At 42.4% G+C, this 12,334-nt stretch overlaps 1 protein-coding gene across 1 annotated transcript in view; it reads left to right on the top strand.

Moving 5' to 3' along the window:
- Positions 1 to 9,079, top strand: part of mindy4b (MINDY family member 4B) — a gene marked incomplete at both ends in the record, with an annotated part of 31,306 nt that extends 22,227 nt beyond the window's left edge. The window contains 4 exons of the mRNA XM_084143282.1: positions 5,782 to 5,854; positions 7,441 to 7,617; positions 8,426 to 8,606; positions 8,937 to 9,079. Coding sequence (XP_083999408.1) covers positions 5,782 to 5,854; positions 7,441 to 7,617; positions 8,426 to 8,606; positions 8,937 to 9,079 — 574 coding nt within the window. The remainder of the gene's footprint in view (positions 1 to 5,781; positions 5,855 to 7,440; positions 7,618 to 8,425; positions 8,607 to 8,936) is intronic.
- Between the last annotated feature and the right edge of the window lie 3,255 nt (positions 9,080 to 12,334).

The raw sequence follows: 12,334 nt of genomic DNA, 5'->3' as shown, positions 1-12,334 counted from the left end.
GAAAAAAATGTTTTTTTACAGGACAAACCTGAGGGGGCACGTGCCCCTGTTCCCCCTTTGGGCATGTTGCCTTGTTCACACTGATATGGGCCTACTGTAAAATGCATTATGTCTGAGCCATGGACATGCCAAACGTTGTCAATAAGCAAGATTAAATTCACTATTGATAGGACCTAAAAAGACAGAATCATTCACTAATAAAACGAAACAGCAACTTTTTAAATAGGCTATGTCTAAATACAACTGCAGGCACCATAACTGCTCCCCGTGGATATATAATATTAAGACAACTTAGACTATGGAGGGTTTTACGCACATCCATACTTTTCACAGGAGCTGGAAAAATATCCAATATAAAGAGAAAGGGGGAATGTCCACTCACCATTATACTGCTCCCAAATACAGTGGGGAAAAAAAGTATTTAGTCAGCCACCAATTGTGCAAGTTCTCCCACTTAAAAAGATGAGAGAGGCCTGTAATTTTCATAGGTACACGTCAACTATGACAGACAAATTGAGAATTTTTTTCTCCAGAAAATCACATTGTAGGATATTTAATGAATTTATTTGCAAATTATGGTGGAAAATAAGTATTTGGTCACCTACAAACAAGCAAGATTTCTGGCTCTCACAGACCTGTAACTTTAAAAGACACCTGTCCACAACCTCAAACAGTCAGACTCCAAACTCCACTATGGCCAAGACCAAAGAGCTGTCAAAGGACACCAGAAACAAAATTGTAGACCTGCACCAGGCTGGGAAGACTGAATCTGCAATAAGTAAGCAGCTTGGTTTGAAGAAATCAACTGTGGGAGCAATTATTAGGAAATGGAAGACATATAAGACCACTGATAATCTCCCTCGATCTGGGGCTCCACGCAAGATCTCACCCCGTGGGGTCAAAATGATCACAAGAACGGTGAGCAAAAATCCCAGAACCACACAGGGGGACCTAGTGAATGACCTGCAGAGAGCTGGGACCAAAGTAACAAAGCCTACCATCAGTAACACACTACGCCGCCAGGGACTCAAATCCTGCAGTGGCAGACGTGTCCCCCTGCTTAAGCCAGTACATGTCCAGGCCCATCTGAAGTTTGCTAGAGTGCATTTGGATGATCCAGAAGAGGATTGGGAGAATGTCATATGGTCAGATGAAACCAAAATATAACTTTTTGGTAAAAACTCAACTCGTCGTGTTTGGAGGACAAAGAATGCTGAGTTGCATCCAAAGAACACCATACCTACTGTGAAGCATGGGGTGGAAACATCATGCTTTGAGGCTGTTTTTCTGCAAAGGGACCAGGACGACTGATCCGTGTAAAGGAAAGAATGAATGGGGCCATGTATCGTGAGATTTTGAGTGAAAACCTCCTTCCATCAGCAAGGGCATTGAAGATGAAACGTGGCTGGGTCTTTCAGCATGACAATGATCCCAAACACACCGCCCGGGCAACGAAGGAGTGGCTTCGTAAGAAGCATTTCAAGGTCCTGGAGTGGCCTAGCCAGTCTCCAGATCTCAACCCCATAGAAAATCTTTGGAGGGAGTTGAAAGTCCGTGTTGCCCAGCGACAGCCCCAAAACATCACTGCTCTAGAGGAGATCTGCATGGAGGAATGGGCCAAAATACCAGCAACAGTGTGTGAAAACCTTGTGAAGACTTACAGAAAACGTTTGACCTGAGTCATTGCCAACAAAAGGTGTATAACAAAGTATTGAGAAACTTTTGTTATTGACCAAATACTTATTTTCCACCATAATTTGCAAATAAATTCATTAAAAATCCTACAATGTGATTTTCTGGATTTTTTTTCTCATTTTGTCTGTCATAGTTGACGTGTACCTATGATGAAATTTACAGGCCTCTCTCATCTTTTTAAGTGGGAGAACTTGCACAATTGGTGGCTGACTAAATACTTTTTTTCCCCACTGTATATACAGTGAGGGAAAAAAGTATTTGATCCCCTGCTGATTTTGTACGTTTGCCCACTGACAAAGAAATGATCAGTCTATAATTTTAATGGTAGTTTTATTTGAACAGTGAGAGACAGAATAAAAAATCCAGACAAACGCATGTCAAAAATGTATAAATTGATTTGCATTTTAATGAGGGAAATAAGTATTTGACCCCTCTGCAAAACATGACTTAGTACTTGGTGGCAAAACCCTTGTTGGCAATCACAGAGGTCAGACGTTTCTTGTAGTTGGCCACCAGGTTTGCACACATCTCAGGAGGGATTTTGTCCCACTCCTCTTTGCAGATCTTCTCCAAGTCATTAAGGTTTCGAGGCTGACGTTTGGCAACTCGAACCTTCAGCTCCCTCCACAGATTTTCTATGGGATTAAGGTCTGCAGACTGGCTAGGCCACTCCAGGACCTTAATGTGCTTCTTCTTGAGCCACTCCTTTGTTGCCTTGGCCGTGTGTATTGGGTCATTGTCATGCTGGAATACCCATCCACGACCCATTTTCAATGCCCTGGCTGAGGGAAGGAGGTTCTCACCCAAGATTTGACGGTACATGGCCCTGTCCATCGTCCCTTTGATGCAGTGAAGTTGTCCTGTCCCCTTAGCAGAAAAACACCCCCAAAGCATAATGTTTCCACCTCCATGTTTGACGGTGGGGGTGGTGTTCTTGCGGTCATAGGCAGCATCTGACCACAACACTTTCACCCAGTTATCCTCTGAATCATTCAGATGTTCATTGGCAAACTTCAGACGGGCATGTATATGTGCTTTCTTGAGCAGGGGGACCTTGCAGGCACTGCAGGATTTCAGTCCTTCCCGGCGTAGTGTGTTACCAATTGTTTTCTTGGTGACTATGGTCCCAGCTGCCTTGAGATCATTGACAAGATCCTCCCGTGTAGTTCTGGGCTGATTCCTCACCGTTCTCATGATCATTGCAACTCCACAAGGTGAGATCTTGCATGGAGCCCCAGGCCGAGGGAGATTGACAGTTATTTTGTGTTTCTTCCATTTGCGAATAATCACACCAACTGTTGTCACCTTCTCACCAAGCTGCTTGGCGATGGTCTTGTAGCCCATTCCAGCCTTGTGTAGGTCTACAATCTTGTCCCTGACATCCTTGGAGAGCTCTTTGGTCTTGGCCATGGTGGAGAGTTTGGAATCTGATTGATTGATTGCTTCTGTGGACAGGTGTCTTTTATACAGGTAACAAGCTGAGATTAGGAGCACTCCCTTTAAGAGTGTGCTCCTAATATCAGCTCGTTACCTGTATAAAAGACACCTGGGAGCCAGAAATCTTTCTGATTGAGAGGGGGTCAAATACTTATTTCCCTCATTAAAATGCAAATCAATGTATAACATTTCTGACATGCATTTTTTCTGGATTTTTTTGTTGTTATTCTGTCTCTCACTGTTCAAATAAACCTACCATTAAAATTATAGACTGATCATTTCTTTGTCAGTGGGCAAACGTACAAAATCAGCAGGGGATCAAATACTTTTTTCCCTCACTGTATACAGTATAGCTATAGCCTACCATCGGCATTGAAATGACTAGTATGACTTTTCCACGTGAAAGGTAAACAAACAGGCAATTATAAACTGGGTGGTTCGAGCCCTGAATGCTGATTGGCTGACAGCCATGGTATATCAGATCGTATACCATGGGTATGACAAAACATGTATTTTTACTGCTCTAATTACGTTGGTAACCAGTTTATAATAGCAATAAGGCACCTCTGGGGTTTGTGGTATATGGCCAATATACCACGGCTAAGGGCTGTATCCAGGCACTCCGCGTTGCGTCGTGCATATGAACACATGAACATTAGCTTTGGTATATTGGCCATATACCACACCCCCTCATACCTTATTGATTAAATATAGCCTACAAGCGGATTCAGCGCCACGGACAGCGATCGGAATTCCCGCGATTTGACAGTTACTGTAGATCCAACAGAGGAAGATGGAAGATGCATTTGTTTTTACAAAATTATAAACGAAAAACAATAAGCAGTCTTTTTAAATAACTTGATGTTCCTAAACAGGCTTCCTATAGTGCAGTCACTGACACCTTTCATGCAATGGGCATCACACATAATAACTCCAAACTTTTCACAGAAGCTGGACAAAAACTAATGTCCAATATAAATAAAAAAGGTGAATGTCTGTTGACTGTTTTGCTACTCGTGATATTTGTATAAAACATTGGTGATGTACATAAGGCTACTGTGAGCGCCTCCTCCGGCAAAATCAATGCCATAACCTTATTGCGTTACCACTAAGACCAGCTTTTGATCGACCTTAAATATCCCTAGTTGTGCTGACTGAAATTGGCATATTGGCACACATTTTAAAGGACACACCTCAAATATTTCCACCCCTCCTGTCATGGAAATTCTAATCAAGAATGAGGAGAGACAAGGTCAATCACCAATCAGGATATTACTTTATTGAAAACGTATTAACAAGGTAGTAAGTGAGGCTGGTCGACCCAACACTCTTGAGTGTTGGGCAGAGAGCTCTGACATACAGACAATACAAATATCTTTTATAGCAAAGATACACCCTCTCAGTCTACATGACAAACAGCAGAACAGCACTGTTCTCATTGTATGGACACCAGGGTTTGGCCCCCAAGACGAGGTTCTTATCAACATTATCCATACCCGAGCCATCGCTCCCTGGTACCTTACATTACACAAACACCAACTCATTCTATGGAATGCATGCTGTAGGTTTTATCACCAAACCATTCATAAATCAATTGTCAGATCCAGATACCCCTATCTCAAGTAAAACCCATGTCCTTGACCACACGCCTAGACTACTGCAGGGAGCTGGAGTAGAAACCATCCCTTTACAAAAACACAGCATTAGTAGGACAGAAATGTCTTACCATTTGTTAAACAAAGCAGGTAAACATGTTACATGTTAATTTTTCTCTCACACTCCCATGGCAGTTCAAGTGAGCTGGAACCAGATTCACAAACAACGTATTACGCAAAAACTTAAGAAGCTTTTTAAGAAAAAAAATAGTTTGTAAGTGCAGTTCTTAAAACATTTCTTTAGAATCTATGATTTTTACGAACCTTTCAAATATCTTCTTACTCAAATATCTTCTTATGAACTTTTTAACTATCTTCTTAAGATGATTGTTGCTAGGCAACCAAGCTTTCTAGCTATCTAGCTAGCAAGGGCAATCATGTTAGCATATTTCTTACTGAGATTACTGGTCTAAAACATTTTACTGGATTTAAAACAATCAATGCTGAAACTTTCAGATGAAGTTTGTGAGTCAATTAAACATATTAAATTGCTTTCATTATCTTATTTTCTTCATTGAGAAATAGCAACTTTTCGTAAGTTTCTTCTTAAGTATAGAGTTAAGAAAAACATTTATTCTTAAGAATCGGGGCCCTGATGTTACAGGTAAATTGCCGAACCTGGCGTAAGGGGTGGAAAATGCCAGTGTGCCAATTTTTACATGACGAAATTGAAAACTAACGTGCGTTTGACACTTAGCGCCAGCCGTAAATAGAGTCCTCTGTCCTTTTCCATTTATTTGGGTGAAATGTCCCTTTAAAATTCTCACCAAGGCCAACAATCACCCCACCTGGGCTAAGTTACTTGACCAGAACCATTAAATGATAGGTGCATCGTGGTTTGTGAGGAATTCAGGAAATGCAAAGAAAACACTTTGTGGTGTTACACAACACCCTGACAACAATGTAATTTAATAATCTTGACATTTTCTATTAATCTCATTTTTGGAGAGAAAATACTAACTCACTAACTAAATCAAGGCATCTTTTTTGAAAGGTTGAGGGAGGATCTTGACTGTACCACCTCTCACTTGCTGCATTTGAGCCTTGGCAACTTTGTGTGTCGTCAGGTAAGTGTGAAGAGTGTTTCTTCGTGGGGCATGCTCTTGCTCGTGGGCTTCATGTACAAACAACACCTTGCTTTATCGACAGTTGCTATAGCAGCAACACCTTGCTTTAACAACAGTTTCTATAGCAGCAGGCAGCACAGCAGTTTAAAAGAGCCTATTTTATGCCCTCCCTCAGGATAGACCTCCTGGCATAAATGGTGACTCTCAGATCCACCTCTACGCAGACGAAACCATTTTGTATACATCTGGCCCTTCATTGGACACTGTGTTAACAAACCTCCAAACGAGCTTCAATGCCATACAACACTCCTTCAGTAGCCTCCAACTGCTCTTAAACACTAGTAAAACTAAATGCATGCTCTTCAATCGAACGGTGCTGGCACCCGCCCACCCGACTAGAATCACTACTCTCGACGGGTCTGACCTAGAGTATGTGGACAACTACAAATACCTAGGTGTCTGGTTAGACTGTAAACTCTCCTTCCAGACTCACATTAAGAATCTCCAATCCAAAGTTAAATCTAGAATCGGCTTCCTATTCCGCAACAAAGCCTCCTTCACTCATGCTGCCAAACATGCCCTCGTAAAACTGACTATCCTACCGATCCTTGACTTCGGCGATGTCATTTACAAAATAGCCTCCAACACTCTACTCAGCAAATTGGATGTAGTCTATCACAGTGCCATCCGTTTTGTCTCCAAAGCCCCATACACTACCCACCACTGTGACCTGTACGCTCTTGTTGGCTGGTCCTCACTACATGTTCGTCGTCAAACCCACTGGCTCCAGGCCATCTATAAATCACTGCTAGGCAAATCCCCGCCTTATCTTAGCTCATTGGTCACCATAGCAGCACCCACCCGTAGTCTGCGCTCCAGCAGGTATATCTCACTGGTCATCCCCAAAGCCAACACCTCCTTTGGCCGCCATTCCTTCCAGTCCTCTGCTGCCAATGACTGGAACGAATTGCAAAAATCTCTGAAGCTGGAGACTCTTATCTCCCTCACTAACTTTAAGCATCAGTTGTCAGAGCACCTTACCGATCACTGCACCTGTACACAGCCCATCTGAAATTAGCCTACCCAACTAACTCATCCCTATATTGTTATTTATTTTGCTCTTTTGCACCCCAGTATCTCTATTTGCACATCATCTCTTGCACATCTAGCATTCCAGTGTTAATAATAATTGTAATTATTTTTGCACTATAGCCTATTTATTGCCTTACCTCCATAACTTGCTACATTTGCACACACTGTATATATATTTTCTGTTGTATTTTTTTTTTTTGACTTTATATATTTTTTTACCCCATATGTAACTCTGTGTTGTTGTTTTTATCGCACTACTTTGCTTTATCTTGGCCAGGTCGCAGTTGTAAATGAGAACTTGTTCTCAACTGGCTTACCTGGTTAAATAAAGGTGAAATAAAAAAATAAAAATAAAAAGACCTCCTGGCATAAATATATTATTGTGCGAAAACAGATTGTATTATATACAGTAAATTGCTATTGCTTTGTATTGGAATATGGCTTAGCCATTACACAAGCATCATGCGTCTGCTGTGTCCCTATGTATTCATCAGGCACTGATGAATCTGCTGCTAACTGGCCGAGCCAGTCCCAATGTATTCAATGGAACTCTGCACTGTGGTGACGACGGCAGCCCACTAGAGAAGCCTCTCCACGGGGTCCTGGCTCGCAGCGACGTAGGCTACCTGCACTGGAGCCGCGAGCTGCTGGAACGCACCAAGCTGCCCATGGTACAGTAACAGTGCCTTCCTGTCTGTTTGTAACTGCTGCTAATCTCAGCACCCAGAACCAAATCTCATGTGCGCGCTGGCTGGCTAATTATTAAGTCTGTTATGAGACACTAACCTGCTGCTGACACTGCATCTACAGCTCTACCGTCCGTCCGTCCGTCCGTCCGTCCGTCCGTCCGTCCGTCCGTCCGTCTGTCTGTCTGTCTCTGCCTGCCTGTCTGCCAGCCAGCCAGCCAGCCAGCCAGCCAGCCAATCTTTGATCTGTTGATCAGTATCACTCTTCCAAAGTAAACATGCTGGTCCCACAGGCACTAAACTGTCCATACTTTCTTAGCCCATCCTTTGATCTTTCATTAGCCATTTAAGGGCTGAGGCTGAGCTACTGGAAATTACTCAATACATCTCCTAGATCAGTGTTTCTCTATCCCTGGTCCATGGCCCGGCACCGGTCCCTAGGATGTTGCTAATCGGAACCTCAGATGCTTAGTTGACACCGATTTAGTCAGTTGTACAGTGTTCATTTTGATCTGCAGTCCTCCAAAGAGGCAGGATCATAGCCTGCTGGTCCCTTGTACCAAAAAAGGATGAGATGCACTGCTCTGGGCCGGTATCCATAAAGCGTCTCAAAGTAGGAGCGCTGATCTAGGATCAGGTTTGCCTTTTAGACCACGTCTCCCCAATTTAAACAAAGCTTAAGACTACATGGACATGGGGGACCTGATCCTAGATTAGCACTCCTACTCTGAGACGCTTTGTAAATATGGGTCCAGGTCTAGATCTTTCATCCATTCCCTGTGGCGCCCTCTAGGTGGGAAGCATGCTGAAAACGCCAAAGTTGCCAATTTGGGTGTGCAGTATCAATGGCACCTACAGTGTCCTCTTCAGTCCCAACCGCTGCCTGCTCTCTGACTGGAAGATGGAGCACCTGTTCCACATGTACTTCTACAATGGCCAGCCATCGCAACAAAGCACAGCCCTGCTGACCATCGGTAGGATGGACAGCCTGTATCTCTGACTGTCATTTGATATATTCAAATACATTTACCCCTTTTGTCTCAATATTGAATATGATATAATGTGAATTTTATTGCATCGTAATAATTTATAGGTCTATGTGATTATACTTTTGCTTATCAACGCTAAATGATTGCTTGAGTGTGATCTCACAAATAACAATGGGCATAGGGCCCAGAATTATTCCCTGCTTACACTTATCCAATCCTCTCAGATCTACACGTGCCTAGAGGTTAGGGGCTAGGGGTTGATTTGGGATTCAGCACTCATGTCTTTACTGTTAATTAACACCTCTCTTGTTCCAGACACTCACTCCCACCACTGGGAGGTAGGGATCAAGGACACCCAGGGAGACCCAGAGAAGAGGTTTCCCTCTGTAGAGATGGCCATTAGGACCAAATGGGAGGGAGCTGCCATCGACTGGAACGGAACCATGCCCTTTTTCTGACCAGGGAGGATACTTGATGATCGTAATGTTCTGGATTCCTTTTTTTACGTATCCAGTTGTCTGGTTTGAAGGCACCCTTATGCTACCAACCCCATCAAGAAAGCAACTAAATGTTCAGTTCGGGACGAAAACAAAAAAAAGTGTGTTTGCAACTTTTACAGCTTAGGCCAGGATTCAATCCCATCACGCTTTGCGGCAATGCACCATTTAAAGGCTATTTTCCTGCGTTCACAGTAAACACTGCACATACAGTATGTCAGCTCAATCGGAAATTACCTTTAAATGGAGCTTTATCAATAAAACGCGATCGGATCCTGGCCATAGTAAGATAAGAGGTCAATGTAAAGAATTTCTTACTGTGTAATATTTGTCAGGCATTCTATTGTACTTTTTTTTTTTTTTAAGATGTTCTGTAAAATAGGCCTATACTTTAATGTTGTTGACCCATCATAGGATACCCATGTTATTGACAGTTTGAGAAGCTGTTTAATTGAGTGAGGATATTACATGTCTTTGCAATAAGACTACTATATAACATAACTATTTCTATTTAATATTTGTGGCACAGTCTTTAGCCTACAATTGTCAGTTTTGACTGTCTTTTTTTGGTGTCATCGTTAGCCTAATATTTTGATAAGAAAACTTGGCTATATTGAAAATTTTGATTTTTGATATACCTATTATAGCCCCAAACCTTTTCCATGCATGTATGAAATGTGGTTTTGCAGTCATTGTAATCTATGGTGATTTTATGTTAATTAAAGTTATTTAAAAAAACAAACAAGAGAGATGTGGTTGTAGGGTATACCGTATGTGTACTATGCACCCTTTATCATGTCTTGTCAGAGAGTGAATCTGACAATATTTGCAATATTGTTACTCTGTATGACAATAGGTCTATAACCAGACACTAGAATATTGCAACATAATTATCCCTTAGTTTGCAATGTTACGTTACATTTCATTACACAAACACAACAGGCCTAAGTGTTGTGTTTTCATCAGCTATGAATCAATGAACACGTCAGTAAAATGAGATTATATGGCGGAGGGTAGCCTCGAGGTTAGAGAGGCTGACCAGTAACCGCAGGATGCCGGTTAGAATCCCAGGGCTGACTAGAGAGATCTGGTGGGATGTGAGCTGGCAACCGGAAGCACTTAACCCCCAAACTGCTCAGGGTTCTGGATAAATAAAGTAAAATCTATTATATACGCCTATCTACAATATAAAACAAACGACAGGACATTTAGATTTTGCCACATATTTTCTTTAAACTTACTTCTGGGGCAACCTTACAATTACCACCTGGAGTAGAACTGGAGGAGAGCGAACTCATCCATAGAGTCTCTACACCATTTTTGGTACTGTATTCATAGGCTGCTGTAACTGATCAGATGGAGGGGGCGGGAGTAGTGTAGTTTATGGGCGGGGGCTGGACACACTCAAACTATAGGCCTATGTTCTTGTGTAATCCTCGCGTTGTGGGCTGTGTTTACACAGCCAGCCCAATTCAGATCTTTTTTCCACTAATTGGTCTTTTGACCAATCACATCAGATCTTTTGACATCAGATGTTTTCATGTGTCCTTGGTGATATTCATGGTTGTCAACCAAATCAGTAGCAACTTTGGGAGTTCCGATGTTTTACCAATGATGAGCCGCCCGTCCATAGCAGGAACCGGTGCAAAGACCTGCATCAAAGAGCATCCAGACCTCCCTGACGATACAACCGAAGGGCAACCTCGGCTGGCCTCGTCCCTGAACAGGGTGCAGTGTCCCTGCACCAGCACGAACTCACCTCCGTGTCTAGTGTACTGTGTGCTTCGACTATGTTCTATCTCTGATCCTGCAGTGCCGAGCTGGCCATCTAGTCTGCAACCAATGTCGGCAGAAGCGGAGCCGGAACCTGCCCATGGAGAAAGTGGCGTCCGCAGTGCTATTTCCGTGCAAGGTGTGTATACAGTATGCTTCCCTCTCATCCTCAGTGAGAAGGATGAACAGAATGTGATGCTCAATGCATTTGTGTTTTGCATTTGTTCTTCTGTTAGTATTTTGAGGAACAGTGGAACTGCAACAACATGTGCTATAATAGGGATAAATGATTCCTGATAGTGATAATGGTGTGTTTGAACCCAGAGGGGTATACTACAAAGCAGGATCAATATTCTGAATATTCTGAAATTGCTTTGTCATATACCTCTCGGGTCTCCTGCACTCCAGAAGGGCGTATTAGCTCACTGAGCTAAAGCCTAAAGGCATTAGCTTGGGGAGCCGAAACAAGTCTTCAGGGAAATTTCAATTGTCACTCGAGCGTGGTTCTGAACCATCCCGATTACAATGGAATAACGTGAGCTAAATGATTAGGTCAAGGTTTGAGGGCCCTCGGGTATGTCCGCTGTTTGCAAATAAAGAATCTGAATCAGCTGTTGGAACATTCCTACTAGTGTATATAGTTAACCAGCGGACAGATCTGCATTTAGAAGGACCGTACAAATGTAATTTTCTACTGAGCCTGAATGATAATCTGTAGGCTTAAGAGCTCTGTGTTAAAAACAAATGGGTCCATAAGTGAAAGGAATAAACATCAGTAGACTGTCCTACTGGCCTAATTTATGGCTACAGTAGACTACTGTTCTGTGTCCTGTGCATGATGAAATGGAGATAGTTACAATCTCTATGATGGCATTACAAATTAAATCCACTCAGAGACCAAATTCTATATATTCTGCTTTGCAACTGGTGTTAATGTTTGTTGTATTGTACCAGGACATTGATCTTTGTACAACAGCTGAAACTAGCACTGTAAGTGTGATTTTTTTTTGTTGGTCCAAGTTATTTCCTGACACAGGACCTTCTAATCAGCAGGTTTGCATGGGTGAGAGTTTCGGCATGCCTGGTGATACATTTGTTAATATTGATCACCGGAGGATAATTGGTTAATAGACCAATAAAGACTTCCAAACCACTCTGCCAATAAGAGCTAGTTTTCAGTTTTCCCCTCCCCACTCAGACCACTCCCAGACATTCTTGCTTGAGAAATAGTTTTGCTAAAAAGCTATTTTTGTCAATTTTAATGGAAAACTGTTACAGTAAAGTTTATTACAGTAAGGTACCCAAGAAAGCGAAGGTAACAGAACTAAATGACTTTGACCCCGTAGCACTCACTTCTGTCATCATGAAGTGCTTTGACAGGCTAGTTAAGGATCATATCACCTCCACCTTACCTGACACCCTAGATCCACTGCAATTTGCATA

Source organism: Coregonus lavaretus (genome assembly GCF_964263955.1).
Source record: "Coregonus lavaretus genome assembly, chromosome: 26".
Lineage (NCBI taxonomy): Eukaryota > Metazoa > Chordata > Actinopteri > Salmoniformes > Salmonidae > Coregonus > Coregonus lavaretus.
Note: the sequence above shows the minus strand (reverse complement) of the source record. Positions and strands in the feature narration are given on the sequence as shown.